This window comes from Anas platyrhynchos, chromosome 6 (assembly GCF_047663525.1).
Source record: "Anas platyrhynchos isolate ZD024472 breed Pekin duck chromosome 6, IASCAAS_PekinDuck_T2T, whole genome shotgun sequence".
NCBI lineage: Eukaryota > Metazoa > Chordata > Aves > Anseriformes > Anatidae > Anas > Anas platyrhynchos.
Genome location: NC_092592.1, coordinates 34574896 through 34596011, shown reverse-complemented (window position 1 = coordinate 34596011; position 21116 = coordinate 34574896). Strand labels below are relative to the sequence as shown.

The 21116-nt window shown below is 54.6% G+C and overlaps 1 protein-coding gene and 1 long non-coding RNA gene across 6 annotated transcripts in view; one reads left to right on the top strand and one right to left on the bottom strand.

Annotated features, from left to right (window-relative positions):
* Positions 1–1990: 1990 nt before the first annotated feature.
* Positions 1991–9116, bottom strand: EMX2 (empty spiracles homeobox 2). 2 transcript variants are annotated; one of them, XM_027460281.3, is made up of 4 exons: positions 8870–9116; positions 7713–8191; positions 5741–5925; positions 1991–3459 (listed from the first exon to the last, which is right to left on the bottom strand). In XM_027460281.3, exons 2-4 carry the CDS (start codon positions 8101–8103, stop codon positions 3292–3294), a joined length of 744 nt encoding a protein of 247 aa, XP_027316082.1. In that variant the 5' UTR covers positions 8104–8191; positions 8870–9116; the 3' UTR covers positions 1991–3291. The 2 variants fall into 2 exon arrangements, with proteins under 2 accessions (XP_027316082.1, XP_038037240.1); XM_038181312.2 differs by having other exon boundaries at positions 7713–8229; positions 8870–8992.
* Positions 8574–21116, top strand: part of LOC106017841 (uncharacterized) — a 39298-nt gene continuing 26755 nt past the window's right edge. For 2 of the 4 annotated variants that reach the window (XR_003497998.3, XR_003498000.3), the window contains exon 1: positions 8574–8755. This is a non-coding gene — a long non-coding RNA (uncharacterized lncRNA). Of the gene's footprint in view, positions 8756–10433; positions 11347–21116 lie in introns of those variants that run through there. The other 2 variants (XR_002403267.4, XR_001191541.5) reach the window with 2 other exon arrangements.

Sequence of the window (21116 nt, the reverse complement as noted above, 5' to 3'; positions counted from 1 at the left end):
ATCCACTGTCCCGCATTAGTCTTCTCCCTCTCTCTCCCTCTCTCTAATCCTGCCACTTTAAATAGATGAATTAATAAAGCAAATGAGGGTCTAATAAGCTGACTGTCCTGCCTATTGAGGCAGGGGGAGAGAGACTAGAAAGTGCGCCAAATTTGTTTGCAGTGGATCAAGGCTAGCCGCCTTTGCTTCACTTTCTTTATCTTAATTCCGACTTGAAAAGATATAATTATCTAGTTTGAACAGAGCTGCTATCAAATCCTTCTCTAGGCAAGGCAGGGGAGAGCTGGAGTGGATTGCAGTGTTCTGAGCCGCTTGGTGCAGCCGGAGATAGGGAGTAATGAAGTTGTGGAGTCCTGAGATACAAAGGGCATTAACCTCATTAGCATGAAACCTTTTCTTCTAACCATTGTGGGACCCTTTCAGACTCCTAATCCCCCCTATTTTCAAAGCTTGGTTTGTAATAAAGCTTTTAGGGTTTTTTTTCAAAGCTAATGGCATTCTCTGAAGATTTTATTGCTGTTACGCTACATAGGACGCTTAATTTTTTTCCCTCTCTCCCTCTTCTCTCCTCACTTTTTTTTTTTTTTTTTTTTAAAGGAGGGGAAAAAGTATATGGTTCCTGCAGAAATAAGCCTTTTATCAAGATGGGAAACAATTTCTAGGAAGGCCCGAGTCTGCTGTTCAGCCGCGACCCGTTTAATGTTTGCCCATTTGCATGGGTTTGAAGTGGAGCGCAGGCTAACTTGGGCGAGGTGAGCGAGGGGAAATGTGCGCCCTGCTTCGCTGCCCGACCTGCACCGTCAGCTCTTCGGGAAGGGGGGAAGGCGACGGGAGAAGTTTACCTTGGGAATAGCTCCACGAAATAATTAGCCCGGGTTTAAATGGAAGGGACCCGCATTGCGACATGCGTCCGAGCCCTGCCTGGGCCTCTCTCGTGTTTGGAGCGCCGGTGAATGGAAAGTCACCGGGATTGTATAGGGAGCGATGGTTAAAAAAAATAATAAAATCGGATTTTTTTTTTTTAAATAAAAATTTGCATAGTACCCGATAGAGCCAACACGTGCACGGAATGTCTAATCTTAACTTTTCAAGGCAGGATGTTTAACAAAGCTCGTATTTTCGCGATGCATTGTAACTTCGCCTTATCACAGTGTAAAGGGTAGTCAGATTGTCCTAAATTATGTCCAACTAGCCCCCCTGGATCCACGGATTAAGAGATTAAAGGAGACCACTGGGCAATGCCTCCTCTTTCCCCTTCATATTCCTGGTATGATAATTGCCTAAACTGATTTGCACTTTCACAAAAGCTTGCAGGATTCTTTGTAGCTCGAACAGAGCAGACGAGGTTTCTCTATCAATGGAAATAAAACTGATTAATGCAGTCTATCAGGCTAAGGAGCAAATGAAGCATGAAAAAACAACTGTGTACCCCCAGAAAACCAGCTAGTTTCCTCAAGGACCCAGAACAACTTTTTTTTTTTTTTTTTTTTACTTTTTTTTCTCCCCCCTAGGTCTTTAAGGCTGGAGTTTTCCGCAGAGCCCAGAATCGCTCCCGCAGCGGCGGGGACACGGGCGGCTGGGGCGCAGCCTCTGCAGCGACCTGCGGAGGGGATGTCAAAGACAAGAGCAGGGAAATTAAAAAAAAAAAAATCTTTCCCGCAAAATAAAATACATATTTCTGCAAAGGAAACCCCCTGCTGCAGCAGCACTCTCCCTTTCTACCGGGCTGTTGCTGCGGACCAGCCTCCCATCGCGGCTCGGGTTCCGAGCGGGGAAGGGGCTGGCTTTGTTTTTCTGTGTCTTTTTTTTTTTTTTTTTTCAAGGTGTTTATTTACGGCGAGTGGGGCTCTGCGGCTTATTTTTAGAGGTCTGTTTACAAGCGAGCGGCTTCATGAAGGCGATGCGCCCGTAGCCGCAGGAATGCGCTGCGCGGCTCCAGCGCCCGGAGCGAGAAAAAGTCTGGGGAGGGGGGGAAATAGATGGCTCCAAATTGTAGGGCATATTGATAAATCTTTATTGACAAAATATTGACAATGACATACTTCTTGGAAGTATATAGCGTGTTAGAATTCTAACAAATTAAACACAAAACACAAAAATATTTACATTCTGGTATAGAAGACATGAAGGAAACATTTGTCACTTTTTTTTTTCCTTTTTTTTCTTTTTTTTTAGTAGCTCTATGATCTCGGAACGTTATAAGGTCAGTGCTTGAAAATTGCCCCAATGGCCATTAGGAAAAAAAAAAAAAATCAATCCGCGATTTTAAGTCCTTTTTCTCTGGATCCTCTCAGCCTGGGAGGTGTCCCCACCGCCAAACCTGGTGGCAGGGTTTGCGCTTTAGTTGTGGTAAAAAATAATCACCGGCCGTTTTCACGATGGGGATATAATTGGAGAGGGGAGGGAGAAGGGGGGTAATTTAATTTGATATTTTTTTTTTTTTTTTGGCAGAAAAAGTTATCACCAGCCCCAACCCCCCCGTCCCTCCCCTGCCCCCCCCCCCCCCCAGTGTTTGTCCATCGGGAAGGAACTCTATGCTTTGTTACTGCTACTTCATTTAGCTTTCACAAACACTTTGACGCCAGAAGTTATCATAAAATGTTTACAGACTGCACATTTCTCGTAAAATAAAATTAAAAAGCACACAGAACCTGTCTTAAAGGGAGAAAAATTACAATTCATTTCTGTCTTTAGGAACCGGGGTATTTTTTTTCAAATTTTTCCTCTTTTTTTCCTTTTTTTTTTTTTTTTTTTTTTTTTTTATGCCCAGACGGCTTTACACATGCAATTCAAGTTTCTGAAACAGGTGTGGGTTTTGGCTGCTTATGGAAATTTCTCTTTTAAAGACGGAAAAAAACTGTGAAGTGCAAAAAACGTCCTGCAAGGTGGTACTAATTCTTTCTCTCTTTTTTTTTTCGTTTTTTTTTTTTCTTTTTAAGATTTTTTTTTTAAGATTTTTTTTTCCGAATTTTTTTTTTTTGACGTTACGTTTTTAAAAGTGGACTGCGAGAAACGGAATACCTGTCAATCACCTCGTCCCGGAGAGTTTTGGCTCTGATTGACAGATCCCCTTTGCCAGAGTTGTGCCAGCGGTGCCCCAGCCTGCACCTCTCGCGGTCTCGCCCTCGCTCACTCGCGGCTGCCCTCCCAGACGGGGATGGCGATTTGATGAAGAAGATCCCGGTGTCCCTTCCCCGCACCGCCACGCCGGGGTGTGTGAGCCTCTAACACTTTATCTCGGTGGGGTGGCTGGCTTGAAAAAGTCCAAAAGTGCCAGTTCGTGGGTTTTTTTTAATCGTCCGACGTGACGTCGATTTCTTCTGGACTGGCTTGTTTGGTGGCGATCCTCCACCGGTTAATGTGATGAGTCCCTTTTTTCTTCTGTTGTGAGTCTGAACCTTCCTCCTCCAACTTTTGCCGCTTGAACTTCGTCCTCCTGTTCTGAAACCATACTTTTACCTGCGGGACGAAAGGCACCGCCCGTTAGCCCGCCGCCCTCTACCTGGCCTCTACCCTGGTCCGGGGACCCCCGCACCCCTGGGACCACCTGAGCACCTCCAGACACCTGCAGCAGCCCCCACACCCCCCGCAGGGCCGCGCAGTTTCCGCGCAGGGGTGCGCGCAGTGCCGCCGGCCGCCTCCCCGCACCGCCCGCCACGACGGCGGGGCGCCCCCCTGTCCCGCTCCCCCTGGGGGCTGCGGGGCTCCAGCGGCTGGAAAGTGAGCCCAGGGATGCTCCGGGGACACCGGGTCGGTTGCGGGGTGTCCCCCGCACGGGAGCCCCCGGCCCAGCACGGTAGGGCACGGCACGGCGCGGCGCGGCCACCGGGAGCGATGCGCATAGAGCTCAGCGAGAAGCTCGGCCCTAAACGGGGTGTGAGGGTGAGATCTTGCTCTTGGAGAAGTGAATAAAATGAAACCAAACCAGACCAAAAAAAAAAAAAAAAAAAAAAAAAAAAAAAGGCCTAAATTAAAAACGTCCGGCGCTGCCCCGAGCGCCTCCGCAGGGCTCGCCGTCCAGGAGCGATCGTCTGACGGCGAAACCTGTCCTAAATGCCGTCCTAAATGCCCCCCCGGATTTGTTCAGCCCCGAATAAATCTGACTTAACCATCCGGCAGCTGACTTCAGTGCTTTAATTACAGATAGTATTGATCTGGGAGCTATCTCCAGGGCTGGCCACACTCCTCGTAGTGGCCAAAGGTAAACATTTTTTTTTTTTCCCGAAGCAGTTTAAACTCTGGTTCTGTCTGAAAGTGCCTGATAAAGGCCCCAGCGAGGGGGGAAAAGGGAACTGGAGCATTTTAATAAGCTGGTTTAACCCGCTTCGCTGCCTCTTCAGAACAGAGACCTGCCCGGCCGGACACACATCTCTGCTGCATTTTCATATTCTCCAAAAGTCCCCCATTAAAAAGCTGAGCGGGGAACAAGGGGTGAGTTTAATTTGCTTTTAGTTTGCTAATTGAAGGGGAGGACGGTTCATTTCTGCACGCTGATCTCCCAAAAGGGAGCTCATTTGTAGGGGACTGGGGGTTTGACATCCGGACAAAAGACCCCAACCAGCTTCGGAATCAAGCAGCACAAAGACCACCTTAAATACAGCTTTCCAGTGGAAATAAGCCTGTGACCGGTCCCTTGTTCGGAGAACCTCATAAAAGTGGCGATCCCTTTTTATTGTTTTGTTAGGGAGACATTTTAAAACAAAAGCTCCAACCTCTTTATTGCTTCCCCCACGAAAAGGAGTTAAAAAAAAAAAAAAAAAAAAAAAAGTGTTACAACTTAATCCGCCCGGAGAACGCTCTGTTTACTGGGAACTTTGAACTAGGCTGCGGCTGGGTATTATTATTATTTTTTTTAAAGTACAGTGCCCCATACTGTAGCGAAGACAATCCCCATCTGGAGCCCTCTCTCCACGATCCTCCTGGAAGGGCGCAAAACAAAAGCCCGGCAGCGGCACCAGCAGCACCACCACCACCACAACAACAACCCCCCCAAAAGCCCGGCCTCTCTTCCGGCGACGAGAAAACCCCGTGGAAAGCGCCCTCGCCTCGGGGCCGAGCCGTCGGGGCCGGGCCGTCGAGGGGTGCCCGCCGAGCCCCCCGCTCCCCGGCCGGCCCCGAGCGCAGCGGGCTCCGCTGGAGCCCTGGACCGCGGCCAGGCGGCGGGGGGGGGGGTGAGGGTGGGAAGGGGGCTCATTGCCATCGGTAATTTCTCCGCTTTTATTTTTAATCGTCGTACCCTCCCCTGCTCGTTCCTCGTTTCGCCTCTGCCGGACCCGGGGCTGGAAATGAGCGCAAAGCTATCCAAAAAAACCCGCATTTCCATCCCGGGATCCAAAGAGGTGTTTTGTTTTGTTTTGTTTTTCCTTCCCCCTCCGCCTTTTGTTTTCTGGGCTTTTTCCCTAACTTGTAAATATTTTCGAGGGGCACACCAGGCTCTCAAAAAAAAACGAGCGGGGGCTCGCGTTTGCCATCAGCGGATCGCCATCCCCGCCGCTCCCTTCCCACGCCGGGGTCCCTGCGGTGGCACCCGAGCTCCGGGACATCCAGCGGCCACCCCAACGAAGGCGATGGCCCTCAAAACCGAGCGAGTTTTTATCGCACACAGCCACACGGGGTCGAGAACCACGTCGCCCCCACGTTCGCGGAGGCCTAAACCTCCGCACGGGGTTTTTGCACGGGGTTTTCGCCCCCGTCCCCCGGCTTTTTCGCTTCGTCCCCGGCCGCAGCTGCTTCCCCTTACCTGAGTTTCCGTGAGGCTGAGGCTGTGTGCCAGCTGTTTTCTCTCTGCTCCTACTACATAATGGTTCTTCTCAAAGGCATGTTCCAGTCTCAGTAATTGGGATGGGGAGAAAGCTGTACGGATCCGTTTGGGTTTCCTGGCCAGTGCGTTGTGCAATAGGAAGCTCTCCGGGCTGGTTTCATTCCCTGGGCAGCAGGGCAAAACGGGGATTAGCAAAACACCTTCCCCAAAAGCACTCGAGAGGAGTTTTTAGCGCAAGAATTTGGGTCTCCCACCATTACCCGCCGGAGAGCTCTGCCTCTTCTTTCTCCCTCCCTTCCTCCCTCTTTCTCTCTCTTTTTCCCTTTTTTATTCAGAAAGCGACTTTAAAAAAAATATTATTTCTATAACTAGGTGCAAGAAATAAGTAGGGAAAGGAGAGAATTGGGAGAAAATCAAATCGTAAACATGAGGCAGGCAGCACTATTAAAAACACACGCAAAAAAAAAAAAAAAAAAAAAAAAAAAAGTAAAGGAACTGGCCAGAGCCTGGCTGCGGTGTCTGCGGCTTCATCCTACAGCTGCCCTGCTCTCTCTCACCCACGGTATCTCTCTGTGTTTGTTTGCTTATTTATTTCCTGGGAGGCAGGGCAAGGCTCCGAGCGCGGCCCCGGCACGGCCCGGCCCGGCCCAGCACGGCTCCGCTCCGCCGCCGGGCCCTGCGTCCCTCTCCGGGGCTTCCTTCTCCCCTTCGCCCCCCTCGTCCCGGGGGGGGACAAACTTCGGGGAGGCCCCGGTGTGCCCACCGGAGCCGGCCTGCTGCGGAGCAGGGATTTTTATTTTTTTTTCCTTTTTATTTTTTTTTTTATTTTATATACAGGTATTTTTTTGGGGGGTGGGGGGTCGCCCTCCCGGCTGGCCCCTGCATCTCCTCAAATCGGTCCATTCAAGGTGGAAAACCCACCGAGGGGCTCTCCCCGCAAGTGCCTTAAAAATCGTTGCAGCAGCAGCAGGAGGAGGGTGTGTTTGGGAGCAGGCTGTGGCTCAACACCGGGACGTTTCCGCCTTTCATCTCCCGCTCCTTCCCAATCGCCTGATGGCTGTGACAAATAATTTGGTGAGCGAAACCTGTAATTTTATTCTGCGAGGGTAATAATCCAGCTCGTATCTCGGTCCGCCTGGCTTCGGGGAGAGCGGCTCCTTTTCCAGCCCGGCTGCAGCGGCTGCGGAAGGCCAGGGAAAAAAGGGGGCTCGCAGGTGGTTTGTTTTCGTTGGGAAATAACAAATAAAATTTGAAAAAAAAAAATAATTAAAAAAAAAAATCAGATGGAGTCCTCCGAGAGGAAGCTGATTTTTTTTTTGTTTGTTTGTTTGTTCGCTGGTTTAACGAAAGAAGCAGGGACTGGACCCATTACGGGAGGAAATCTTCTCCCCCTTCGGAGAAGACGCTGCCGGTCGCAAAGGGTTAAAGAAGGGGGATTTTATTGATTGGGCGCCATTGGGTTTGGTTCTTTTCCCTCAGCTGGGCAGCGATCACTCGGCAGCCCGGAGGCTTTCCCTGCTTGCACCGGCCCTCAGTCCCGGCTCTCCTGGCAGCCCCAAATCCTCGGCTCTCTCCTGCGCTGGGCTTTTATTTTTATTTTTTCCCCCCTTCTCCTTCTTTGGGCTCCGTCCCAGCCCTTGCTGGGGCGCCACCCGAGCACCCCTCCCGGCTTTCGGGGTCGCTGCGGAGGTTTGAACTAAAATACCCTGGCGGCTTTTCCAGCCCCGCTTCTTTCGGGGAGCAAAAACCCGGGGAAGCCGGGGCCGGCCGTTCCCTGATCTTGCTCGAGGGGAACCCAAACCGAGAGCAAACCCGCAGCCGAGCCCGACCCGCCGGGCTCCGACGGCTCCCGGGGGCCGGGGGATGGATAGGGGCCGGGGAAGGGCTGGGGATGGACGGGGGAAGCCCGGCCGCAGGTGGGAAAAGGGGGGAGAGGAAAAGTTGCACGTACCTTGGAACCTCTGGCCCAGATACCGGTAGCGGTGTATTAGCCAGGGGTAGAAGGTGGAGGGGTCCCTCTGCTGCGAGGCGAAGAGCGGGTGCGTGGAGTGCGAGGCGGGCAGCGGGTGGGCGGCCAGGGCGTGGGGAGGGGGCACGGGATGGACCGGCACGGCCGGGTTCGGCGGGTGCGAGACGGCCTCTGCAAAGACCAAGTCCGGGTTGGAGTAGACCCCCCTGCCGGTGGAGTGGAAGCCGTTGAGAAAAGGGTTCATCGGGCTGGAATTGGCATAGCTCAGCGCCGCCGGCCGGATAGGATCCTCGGAGCGAGACGCGGGCAAGGGGCTGTCTTTGGCCACCAGCGACTCGATGGTGAAACACCGCTTGGGTGCGGGCTGAAACATGCTGCCGCGGCGAGAGTCCCCGAGCGAATCTCTGCCTGGCTCTCTGGTGCGCGGGAGGCGATCCGGGGAAGTTTGCAGCAGGGAGTGACTTGAGGAGGGATAGATACACACATAAATAGACAGGGGCTGGAGGAAAGGAGGCAGCGGCAGCCAGCGGTACCCAAAAGGGAGACACACGCACGCACACACACACACACACACACAAGAAAAAAAAAAAAAAAAGTTGCTGGGAGAAGTTTCCCTCCTGCAAGGAAAAGGCGGTCGCCCCCCCCTCCCTCCCTAAGTCCAAAGACAATCCATGGATGTGATCGGCCCCTTCACAAGTTGTGCAAACGATTTGTTAGTTCATGAGCCTAATTAGTGCTGGGATCACATAAACAGCTTCCTCTGAAGCCTGGTAAATGGCTTGATGATTGGTCGCTATTACTCGCCTTGAGGTTGAAGGGGGAGACTCTTTAAAGTGCGTCAGAGGGGAGGCGAGCGCCGGGCAGCGCCATCGGGAGGGATGGAGCCGCGGATCGGAGTGCGCCGGGAGCGCGCAGAGCGGCGCGGGGGGAGCGCGGCACCCGCCCGGCCCTGCCCGCGCAAGCCCCGCGCAAACCCCGCGCAAGCCCCGCGCAGCGCAGCGCGCCCCCGGCTGCGGGCGACCGAGGTAGGGGGACGGGGGCGGTGCGGGCTGGGGGGGCTCCGCATCTCTCCGCGGGGTGCGGGGAAGGGGAGGGAAGGAGGAAAGCAGCGCGGCTCCGCCGGCCCCCCCGGGGGTTACCTCGGTGTGCACGGAGCCCCGCCGTCCCGGGGGGGTGCCCCGCTCGGAGAAGGCGTCGTGTGCCGCTGCGGGGTCGGGCTGCCCTCCTCCTGCAAAGTTAGCGGTGCCCCCCCGCACGGCGAGGGGCCGCAGACAAAGCGCAGGGCAGCGGCATGGTGCGAGCCGGGCCCCGCCGGGCGCTCCCCTACGGGACAGGGGAGCGAGTCTCCGGTCCCGGCCCTGGCCGGATTTTCGCGATTACCTTTGGGTCCGGGGATGATTTTAGGGCTGAGTTCTCCTCCTCCCATTGGCTGGGGCCGCGGAATAATTATGATCACATCCTAATACTCTTGGCTGGTGCTTACTGTTTATTGGTAGTTAAGGATCTATTATCTATTCATCAGCCTCCCATTTTTGCCAATTACATTCTTCTAAAGTGAAGTACCAGCAGGTATTTTGCACATTTACAATTAATGATAAAAAATCTGGCGTGCTTTAAATCTATTACGCCGCTGTGTAATTTATCTTAAAGATGCAGAATTGCTAATGTAAATTAATGTTTCTGTCGAACCGAGGGGACGGGGGGAGGCTTAAAACCAGCCCAGCGTTTCTTTCCTTCGTTCACGCACTTTGTTTTCTTTTTCCTTCCCACTTTATCCACAAAGAATCCGTTACTCCGCCGCATTAAACCAGGCTCCAAATCGCTGTCGAAGCGGTACCGGGAAGGTCCTCGCTTCTTTCCAGTAAAGGGCGAGCTGAACTCTGGTCGCCTTCCCCGCTCCCCGATAGCTGATATTTTTAACACGACAGCAAACCGGGCTAAATAGATGGGACAAAACAGCGCCGGGCACGCGAGGATGCCGGGTTTTTACGCCTTTTGTTTAGGGACGCCTTTCCCTTTGTGTGCGCCGCGCTGCGCGCACTCGGTGCGGGGACAAGTTCGCTTTCCGTGTAAACATAAATGTGCTCCCCGGCCCGGGGCGGCTGCACCTACGGACACCACAGACACACGTGCATGCGATGGCAAGGACGAAGTGAGAGAGGTGCTCGCAGGGAAGGCGTAACTCAAGGTTTCTGAGGGATTTTGCAGCGCGGTGCGGCTTTCGCACGGTGGGGAGAAGCTCTCCTCCCGGCCGCCGGGCGCAGAAAGGCACGGCCCCGCCGGGCTGAGGCGGATTTGCCCCCTCGTGTGCCTTGGGAACAGCCCGAGGTTCAACTTTTCAAGTCCCCTCGCCCCTTTTCTGCAGCACCTCTCACCGAGCCGGCGGTACCGCCAGACGGCTGGCTGCGTTGGAAGGAGCCAGGCTCAGAAAGTGCCCTAAACACGGCGGGTGTTTGGGGTGCTGAACCCGGTGGGATCTCGGCTCCTGAGCACCGAAAAGAGAAAGAGAAACTTTTCTTTCTCGTAGGAAGAGACGCGATCTTCCTCTGCATATTTACACTTCCCCGGGACTGCAAAATGAATCTGAACTGGAAAAAAAAAAAAAACCTTCAACTATTTTTTTCCTTTTTTTTTTTCCTTTTTTTTTTTTTTTTTCCAGACATCCTGAGATAATCACAGGGCTGCTTTGAAAATTGCATCGAGCAGTTCGGCAGCCGGGGAGGGAGGAATTACACCCGTGTGAAAACCAGCCTCACCGGCACGCACGGGGAGCAGGGAAAAGCGGCCAAAACGCTCGCTCCTTTTCCCTCGCCCCTCTTCCCTGGGAAATATTCGCTAGGCTGAAATCCCCTCCCGGAGGGGGTCCCTTCGCTCTCGGGTGGAGAGGGGAAGGCCACAGCTGCTGCTCAGAGGGAGCAGGGACCTGGAGCTTCCCCTGCCCGGCCCGGGTCGGCCCGGCGCGCCCCGTACGGCGGCTGTGGCCGCTCCGCTCCGCGCCCTGCTCGCTTGCTGTGCCTGCTGTGCACATCCATACATCCCTATACATCCCTATATATCGATGGATGTGCCTGCGTGCCCACGGACAGAGCAACCGCAGGGAGCAGAGCCTGGGGAGCACCGGCTCCCTGGTTTTGTCACGGAGAAAATAGGCCGGGGATGGTCGGAACAGAAACCAAGAGGGCTCGGGATGGGGTTTCCCTGTATTTTCCGCATCCCCCAGGTTCCCCATGTCACTCTGCAGCCGTGTCCCGGGGCACCTCCCGCCGCTGCCTGCGCTGCCCGGGCCGGGGCCGCTCGGTGCCCACCGGGGCACGGCTCCCGCAGCTCCTCTCGGGGGCTTTGCCGGCCCCGCATCCCGACGGGCCGCTCTCCCCTGTCCTCTTGGCGTCTACAAGGAGAAAATCTGGCAGGGGCTCCCTTCCCAGCAATCCCCGATCTGCTCCAAACACACTTGGAGGCAGCCTCTCTCGGAGGGAGGGGTGCGCTACATTCGCAGTCAAATTACATGGCTGGCCTCAGAGGCAACTCGCTTCGGATTTCCAAACTAATACTCATCTTTTAAAAGCCGAGCCAAGAAGAAAATGCGAGGAAGGCCTCAGATGCGGGAGACCTCGGGGTAAGGCGGTTGTTTACGGGCTGATCCAAGCTGAACTTTGCCGGGTGGGGGCTGGCGGGGAGGAAAGTTTCAGCCTGCACGGAACTTTTCTTGTTCCAGGCTGGATTTGTCCGTCCCCGCTCCCCTGCTCGCAGGGAGCTGTGTCCGCAGCGGGGCGGAGAGGTGGCACGGTCGGGACGTGCCTGGAGAGGGCTTGCGTGAATTAGCGGGGTTAAGCTCACGATTTAATTCCGTCCTGGGCATCCTAAAGCCCAGGAGGTAGGGCCGAGGGTGCTGCAAACCCTTCACAAAAGGGCGCTGCGAGAAGGGAGAGAGGAGAGCCGGGGCCGCGCAGCGCCGGGCCGGGTACCCGGAGCCCCCGGGGGCTCCGACGGGCAGGTGGATGTCCTCCGAGGGGGTCTCGCTGCCACAGCCCGGCTATCCAGCGTGGATAGCAGCCCTAAAACTCTCCGTTCCCATTATTTTGGCCCTGCCGTGATGGCCCAGCCTTAGCAGCACCTCCGAACAGGGGGATGCGGCGGGGACAAAAGAGGAAAAAAACGAGGCGTCGGGTGGCGACCCCGGGACTCACCACCGGGTGCCGGGGGAGCGGCTTTCTGCCGGCATCCCGCACCGCCCGGCCCCAGCGAAGCCTCTCCGGGCCCGTCCCGTCCCTGCCCGGGGCTCGGTGGCGGCGCATCCGCGGGCCCGGAGCATCCGCGGGGCGGCAGCGCCCTCTGCCGCCGGCAGCTCCCTTCCGCGGAGCCCTTTTTGCGCGCATCAGCCGCAAATTTGCGCGCCCCGGGCCGTCGCCGGTCCCCGCGGAAGGCCGCTGTCCCGGCCAGCCTCGGCCACAAGCAGCAGCGCCCGTCCAAAAACCCCGCAGCTCCGGGGATGCTCGCAAGCCACCCAACCATCCCCTGCGCTTTTTTTCTTCCTTTTTAAATTTGATTTTATTCTTCACACCCCCTGGCTCGTTGCACGCCGTTGATGACAACGCCGTCGTGCGCTCCTGGATGAGGGGGGCGTTTTAAAATTATTTTTTTTTATTATTTTTTTTTCCACCACCTGCCGGCTGCGTCCTGGCGGGGCACCGGCAGCCGGGTGCTGAAGGCGCGGAGGTCCCGGCTGCCCTGCGAGCTGCATGTTCCTGAGGGCATCTCCACTGCGAAAGCCCCGATTCTGTCACCAGGGCTCTCTCGGGATGGGAAGTCACCAGACTCAAAAACTCAACCGAGACCCGGGACAGCGCTGCCGGGCAGCCGGGGCCGCACCAAGAGGGGGCTCCGCGCATCCCGGGGGATCCCGTGCGGGCAGAAAGGTGCTGGGGGAGCAGCGGTGTGTGCAGAAAAACTCTTGCACCTGATGCTTCTCTCGGTGGAAGATCCCAAAGGAAAAACGAGAGTCCCCCTCGCAGTCCCTCTCTGCACTTGGGTTGCTCCGCACCGGGGTGCACAGCATCCATCCTCTTCCCTATGCGGCCAGCTGCTGCCCTCACCCTCTGTGCCCCCACCCCGGCTCAATATTTCCCCCCCAAATTAGTGTTTCCCAGCTCCGGAGCGAGCTGTGCGGCTCCGATGCGTGGAGTTGGTTAAAAAAAATGAGTTTTCCTGCCCTGCCCGGTGCCCGCCAGTTCCAATCCCAAAGCCCCTCCAGCCCCGGGGCTCGGCCGCCCGAGGTTTGCCCGGCGGCGGCGATGGCACCCGCCGGGGCTGTAGTTGCAAACTTTTCTCAACTTTGCTCCGGACTGAATTTACCGCCGTCGAAACGGAGAGGAAAAAAATAATTCTTCAAAAGATTAATTTTCTAAGGAAAAATAGAAAACTGCACTATCATTTAACATTAGCTCCGCTCGGCACTTTTCGTTGCTATTGGAGTGCTTTGAGTTTCTCCTCGAGACGTTGAATTTTGTTAGTGTTGCCGGTGTAAAGTGCTCCCAAAGGGCCCGATCTTGCCGTCCCGCCAGGGCATGTTTGCTTTTCATTTCACGGCGCGTTTTGCTGGCTATCAGGGAGGGTCGTTGCTATCTTCTGCGGGATCGAAGAGTTTTTATGCAGCGCACGGTGCCATGCGCTGCGGCTGACCCTGCTGGGGGCAGTCCCCGGGGAACCCCAAATGCCATGGGGCCGCTTCTTCATCCTCAGCCGGCAGCTGCGGACCCCGCAGCTCGGTCGAGCCCCGCGGCAAGTGAGCTCTGCCCCGAGCCCCCTTCCCCTCCGCCGTTAGCTCAGTGGCCCGTTCGTTTCTGTCTTCCCTCTCGCCCATCGGCTGGCGAAATTCGGGCTTGCAAAGAGCTGAGGACATTGCGGGGGGATTTATTCTGCACCCCTCACCACCACCGGCACCACCTCCAGGCATCTACCTCCCGGTGACCCGCATGAGGCCGAAGGGGTTTGCAGTGAAGGAAGCGGAATAACTCTCAGATAATTCTCCAAGCTTCCAAAGTACAGCGCTTCGATATTAGCACGTTAAAGTGCCGTTTAGTGTAGTAATCAATACGGATTTCATTGTAAATCACGATTTATTTATTTTTTTCGAGGACTTGAAGAACGTAATTGCTTGCAGTGGCACCTTAAGAATCGAAAGCTAAGTGTCCTGCTTTGACACGCATAACCTTGCCGAATTCCTTCCCTGGCTGACGTGTTCCCAAATTTTCAGGCTTGCAGGGATGTGCGCGCTGTGGAACTCGTAAAGCTTGCTTTAAAAAGAGCTCCTAAAGCAAAATCAGCCTTTTCCGTGGATGTTTTAGGCCCCCGAGACCCGAGGTGGCTTTTTATCCGTGCATAATCTATGTCCCACAAATACGTGCGGGCTGTTTCTTAAACTGCGTGCGCGATTCCATCGGGTTGCCGCTCCGTTACGTGGTGTTGGATGCTTCCATCCAACAACCGCATTCAACCCTAGGTTAGTCCCTAGTTAAAGGCTCTTTTACCATCTACATTTGTTTTTTTTCTTTCCTGGAGGAAAAAAAAAAAAAAGTTTAAAGCTTTTTTAGGAGTTTCGGCAAACTTCACCCCGGCGCGGTGCGTAAGGGAGGGGACACCTGGGGCAGGGGTGACTGCCTTTTTTCAGGTCGCCTCCCTGCCCGTTCCCGTCGGGGCACACGGCTCACAAACCGCCTGGCCGCCTCTTTGCGCCCCAGGAACAAAGGGCGAGGTCAGGCCCCTCCGGGGGAGTCCCCGCAGAAGCGCTGCACCCTCCTGCGCGCACCCCGCTCCACGGGCGCGGACGAGCACCGGGGCTACGCAGCTTGGCCGACGCCTTGCCAGCCTCCAGACCTCCCTGCAGGCCCCCGGGCACAGCAGCCGGGTGGCAGGGCCATGCCGAAAGAGCCTTTGCGAGGGGCGTTTGCTGCGGGAGCAGAGGCTGGGCTCGGCGGGGGCTGCGCGCCCGAGCCCCACGGCGCAAGGGGGGAGCGCAGCGCTGAGCGCCCGGCGGACCGGGGTCCTCTGGAGCAAGGAAGGGCAGCGGGGGTGCTCCGGGGCTGCCGACCCCAAATCTCGCCCTGGAGCTTTGCGGGGCTGCGGAGGCGCCGGGGAGCCGGCCTGTGCGCTCCCGCTCTGCGGCCGTTGAGCCGGCAATCGAAAGTGACCCCCTCGCCCAGCTCCTGCGAGGTCTGGGCTGTTTGATGCTGGAATCCAACGAAAGTCTGAACTCGAGGGGTAATTTTCTCCATATGGGCAAGCGAGCGCTCACGCAGCGGCTCTCTCCAAAAAAATTGCCTACCTCCGAATGTTTTTCACTTTCCACAGACAGTTACGGAAAAAAAAAAAAAAAAGGAAAAAATAAAAGTAAAGAGAGAGATCATATGGTGAAGAAAGTGCTTTTTCTCGCAGGTCGGAGGAGGCGGCCAGGCTGCCCCGCCGGCGCAGGCTGCGCTCCCAGCAGCGAGCACCCGCACCGCGCAGCGGGCGCCTCCGGCCGGGGTCCGCGGGGGTCGCGGAGGGGGAGATCCCCCCGCAGACAAAGCGAGGGATGGAGAAGGCCTGGAGCTCCGCGTGGGAGGCTGCGAGGAGCCTGCTGAGTGCCGCAGCAGAGCGACGCTGCTGAAAATGTGCTCGGCAGCTTCTCGGGGAAGCGGAGCCGAGCCCCGGGCAGGGCTGCCCGCAGCTCCCCTCGTCTGCAGGGCGCAAACGGGAGAGCGGAGGCCGGGCCGAAGGCAGGGAGGCGACGAGGCAGCGCTCCATGGGCCTCCCGGCCTCCCTCCGGGAGCCTCGCACGGGAGGGTTTTCCCCTTCTTATTTCGCGAGGAAGAGGAGAAGCTGGCCGAGCAGGGAGGGTTTGGGGAAGGCTGCAGCCCGGCCGCCGTGCGGCATCGCGGGGAGAGACCCAGCCGCTGCGAGGGGAGAAGGAAAATCACGCCCTCGCACTCGATATGATTATATATTTTTTATTATTTTTTTATTTTTGTAAGACTTAAGTGAAGCTACCCGACTTGTTAGCCGTTCGCTCCGTCCAGCCAGGGCATCTACAAGCGGGGATGTGCACGGAGGAGGCAGCCGGCACCCGCTGGTCCCACGGCGGCACCCAAGGGCTCCGCGCAGCGCATTTCCGCAGCCGGGGCTGCTCCTTTCCAACGAGCAAACCTGCCGCGTTTGTTCGGTTGTTCGGTGCTTTGGTTGTAAGAGCCGTGCCGTTTTTCTGCTCGCAATTTAGCTGCCAGGGAGCCTTCTGCTCCCGGCGATCGCCGCCGTGACGTTGAGTTATGGAAACACTACAGGTGTTACCGTGGTGCTGGGGAATTAATTCGCCTTCCTTCCCCCCCTCCTCCTTCCCGGAGTTATTTCCTAGCCTTCCCAGATAGCTGGGAAAGGGTCCCACATACCCCGGAGCTGTAAATTGAGCGCTGAAATCCTTGATCTCGCTGATTCTTTGGAGAATTAAATCTGGCCTCAGTTTACGGGAGGAAGCGAAGTCAATCTCGGAGGTTTTGCGAAGAAAGGCTGTTATTTCCTACAGGATAGGCGTTTAAGTTGTTAAATATTAGTTTTTAATTACATATTGTTCTTTTAAAAAATAATATTTATCCTCAACTCCGGGCAGGTATTCAATTGAATTTTCAAGCCATCAGCTCACCAGTCTTTACACGAGTGATGGAAAATAACGCAGCGTGCAAGAGCCCGGCTGGGCTCCTCCGGCTTGAGCGCTGCCCACCCGCTCGGGGCTGCGGGGGGGGCCGCGGTGAAACAGCTCAGGGGGGCAGGGGGGGCTCCTTCTGACACAGCCCCAGGGGGACCAAACGCCCTGCCGAGGGCACGGCAGCAAGGATCAGAGCTTTGGGCTGCCCCGCCACGTCCCTGAGGCCACGTCTCCCCCCCAAGACACCCCTGCAAAGGGCTGATCCTGCCCCCCACCCGCACAGCACCGCTCCCCAGCACCCTCTGCTCTGCTCCTTGCACAAAAACCCCGCTGCAACTTTCTTTTCGGGCCGTGCCCGTTTGCCATCACCTTTCCCCACAGGCTTCCCCCCCAAGCCCGCAGTTTCCCCGCTCCCCAAGTGGCCCTTTGGCAAATTGAGCTCCCCCCATCCCCGACACCTCCACCCTGGCCTCAGCATCTCGGGGCCGGGGCCGACCCCCTTGGGGTAACCGCAGAGGGGCAGGCACACGGGCACTGGGGGTCAGAAGCGGATTTTGTGGGTTCGGAGGCAGCGAGGGCCTTGCTTCAGCGTGTAAACGCTACTGCTCCCCATAAAGTGGCAGAGCGCACTGAAATGAACATATGCGGGGCGGCATCTGCTCAGCTAGATGCATCTCGCAGAGGAATATTGGCTTTTCACCTCCAGGTCCTAAATGGGAAATATAAAGAGGTTGATGTCGTCTATTCTGTTTGCAATTGCCTATCCTAGGATTAAAGAGCTCTCCGTTTTACTGGCTGTCTTTCATTTAACTGTTTGGAGACCAGAGATGGAAAATATTTGCAGAGAAGAAAAGAATAGCTGCATGGGATCATTTGCAATTCAGTGTGAAAATATTCTAACAAACCCATTTCTATCCCAGTGCCGCTGAAAAAATAGCACATAGCCGTCAACAGCCCATTGCGCCCTGCTGGACAGCACGGAAAGTTTTAGGCAACTAAATTCCTAATCGGAGACAGCAGCAAACAGCACAATCATGTCTTTGACTAAACTGTGGGGCAGCTTTAATTGCAAAAAAACTGCTCGTAATGGCTAAAATATTACGGGTTGGGTAAATGGGAGACTTCCCGCGAGGGGCAGAGCGGGCAGCCTGTAGGGGCAGAGCCCCGGGGGGCGCACGGCCGGGCTGGCACAGAGGGGGAGACCCGGGGGGCACCGGGGGGAAGAAACAGGGAGGGCTTGAGGTTTGGGGGGCCGCACGTCCCGAGCATACAGCTTTTTGAACCGAGAGCCACGAAGAAATTAGCGTCGGGGATATTAAAATCCCTTCCCCTTGTCCCTGTCACCACGGGAGGGACGCTTCGTGCTAAAACGCACTGCGGGAAGGATGAGCAAGGCTGGCCGCCCCCAGATCTGTCCCAGGTCCCCCAGAGGGTCCCCCAGGAGGTCCCCCCGCGGGTCCCCTCGGTCCCTGGCTGGCCGCACAGTGCCCACTGGTGGCTGGCCGGGTGGGGAGCACAAGGTGCAGCCAGCTCTGGCATGGGGCCGCCTGCCCCGGCGGCTCCCGGAGAAGGCTCCTGGCACATCGGCTGCTGGTTCTTGCTTGCACTGGGCATCCCAGAGTGGGAAGGAAGGGGGGAAGAAGGGAACGGGGGCGCCCATGTGTCCATTTCCAACTAAAGCTGTGTCAACACCCAGCACCCAGGGGAACCCCACAACCGCGCCGTTCCCAGCAGTCATGTGCAGGCCGATGGAGTTCTAATGCTCTGGCTCCTAAGAGCCTTCTTGGAGGAGTGGCTGGTTGTGGATTATTCTTTTGCCTTGCAATAATGCTTAGCAGACCTTGACAAGGGTTAGGGTTCCCTTATGCTAGGCTGCGCTACGGATGGAGCCAGATGACAGTCCCTGGCCCAGGGGTGTAAGAAAGAGGACAAAGTAAGTGTCTGCATCTTGAATAAAACAAGAAGAGAAAGTGTTGAAGTACAAAAAGCTCTTGGTGAGAAATGGTGGAGCTGAGGACACAAGGACGTTGCTAACTCCTGTGTACTCCTCAGGAGCCTTCTGCTCTGGCTTGAAGTCAGTGGCAAAATGTCTCTTGTTACTTCACGTGCAAGATTAAACCTCATTGCATGATGATCTCATGATCACATCTAGCTCTCAAATAAGATTCTGCATCTTGCTCTTTTCCTACAATCTTAGACCTGTGTATCTCCATGCTGAGCATTACCTGGTACCAAGGCAGAAGTGCTGAGAATGCCACAAACCCAATCTCAGGACAAACCATAGAAGCAGGACGTGCAGTCACAGTGAAGATGACTTGCGTATGTGATTTAGGAATTACATTGCAACACTTAATCTCTGCGCTACTGCGTCACTCAACAACGCTTCCTTAATGCTTTCCATGGAAAAAACTCCCTTTTTATTTAGAACAATTAAATAGTTATCAAGTCATCAAAAGGGCCATGTGAGCTTGGAGGAGGGAGCTTACTATAAACTTTCCTTTCTAAACATGACTATATAACCTGTATCTGTGGTCAAAATGAAGGAACAAACCTGAGGCCTCAGAGGGGATCAGTTGCATCAGGTTTATTTGGCCTTGTATTTTTCTTGGCTTTTCCAGCTTTTTCAGATAATCAGTAAGCACTGATTTTTATCTGTTATCCTTAGATTTGAGAGTCTCAGGCAATGGGTAAGGAAACATAGCTCCAGTCACAGCTTTTCATTCCACCTTAACCTGTTGGTTAAGGTCCCGTGGCACACAGAAGTGAAAGGGAAAGGTAAAGCAGACACACACACACCCAAGCCTGGCCTTCCTTTCCAGCTGTGTCAGGCTGCAGACCTCACCTCCAGGATGAACTCCACTGTCAGCCCCAAGCACGTTTCTTGCTGTCAGACATGTTCCGGACAAATACATAATGGCATTGTTTTGGGGCAAACTATTTCCTTAGGGCTGTCTCTTGGGCAGCTTGCCTGCGACATAAACACGCTCTGAAATTTAGATCAGAAACATTAGCAACTACCAAACAAAAACATACAACACACGCAGGCAGCCAAAATACAACAAATTACCCGTCAGGTCTCTGCTATGCAAATACTTGCAGCGAGGTAGAGCCGCACTACGTTCGTTACCTGTGAAAAGTTCATTAAGAGGTTGCCCGAAGCTGTGTTTTTTAACCCACAGCACTCACTTTTCAGGCCACTCACCATTCATCTAGCAGAGATCACGGGGCACCGGCTGCTTTATTTTACATTCCTGATCCTATGAGCGTTGTGCCAGGCAAGCAGGCTCCGCGGCAAGGGAGAGAAACACCAAATAAAAGGATGGTCCCTGCCCCAGAGCACTCCCAGTCTTAATATAAGGTACAAAGCAGAGAGGGGAAAAAAAGGAAAAAAAAAAAAAAGGAAAAGAAAAAGAAAACAGCAGGTGGAGACAGGGAAGTGAAAAGAAAGGATGAGACAGTGCTGATTGGTGTGATAGCGAGCGGCCTCAGCACAGCAGCTGCTATCTGGCATCAAATTTTTCGCATAAGCAGTGGCTGGATGGGGCCTACAGGGAACTCGCCAGCACATTTTACCACACGAGCCATACGTTCTGTGTCACAACTGCCAAAAGCGCTTTGGGGTTGTAAGGATGGTTTGTGGTTGTGGCTTGGCAAAAGGCGTAAGAAGGCAAGAGTGTGTGCCTTTCGACTGCTGATATGCCAAGAAGAAAGAAAAAAAAAAAAAAAAAGCAAGACTCAGGCCTTGTGACATTATCATGAAAAGAAATGTTTATTTATAACGAGGGAGCAAACTTGTGAAGCACAAAACCTCACTGTCAGTCTCCAGAGCTTTGGAAGTGGCATTCAGAAAGTCTTCCCAGACAGCCCCCTCCCCAAGCTGCCAGGCCGTGCTGGAGGTGGGCTGGGAGCAGGGTTTGAGAGCTCCCAGTGCCTGCAAGCACCAGCCAGGTATCCTCAGGAGATCAGCACCTGGTAGGAGCTGGGCTGCCCCAGGTTCTTTGCTTGCCCGCATCTGGCACGGTGCACACCTCAGTTTGGAAACCTTGATCCGTATTAGGTTACACTTGGAGTTCAAAAATCATTCATGTCAGCTTGAAAACCACATCCCTTAAAACATCGTGTACTTCAGCATTCTTTCTCTCCCCCCCAGGTCCCTTGCCTTTCATTTAGCAGCCTTTTAAGACCATCATGTGCTTGAACTCTGAGCTGCTCCCGGGCATCTAAAAAAGTAATTGGAGTGTTTAGGCTTTAAATGGATTCTCTTTTCAATCTAAATGGTATCACACATCAGAGATGTCAGAATGAGTGGCTGAAGAGAGATTAGAAATTCTCCTAAACAGTCTGGTAATTAAATCATCTATACATCCACATATTTGGCCGAAGAAACTCTGAATGCCCTAGGCCCCATCTCCCATGTGCTCCCACCACCTCTCGACATGTGCTGTAAAAAAACAACACCCAATCCCAGCTGAAAATATTGGCCATCAGTCCTGCTGCCAGCTGCCTGTTTGGGATGTCTCAGTGCCTCTCTCTGAGGGAACACTGCTGTCCCAGTGGAGCATCCTGAAGCTGCCTGACTCCAGCCAGCAGATGACAGTATCAGACACTATCCCACCTTTGGGATTTACACCTTCATCTTTTATTCCTCCCATAAATTATGTAGTGCCTATAAACCATTGTGAACAAGAATATGGTAAATAATGACTACATTC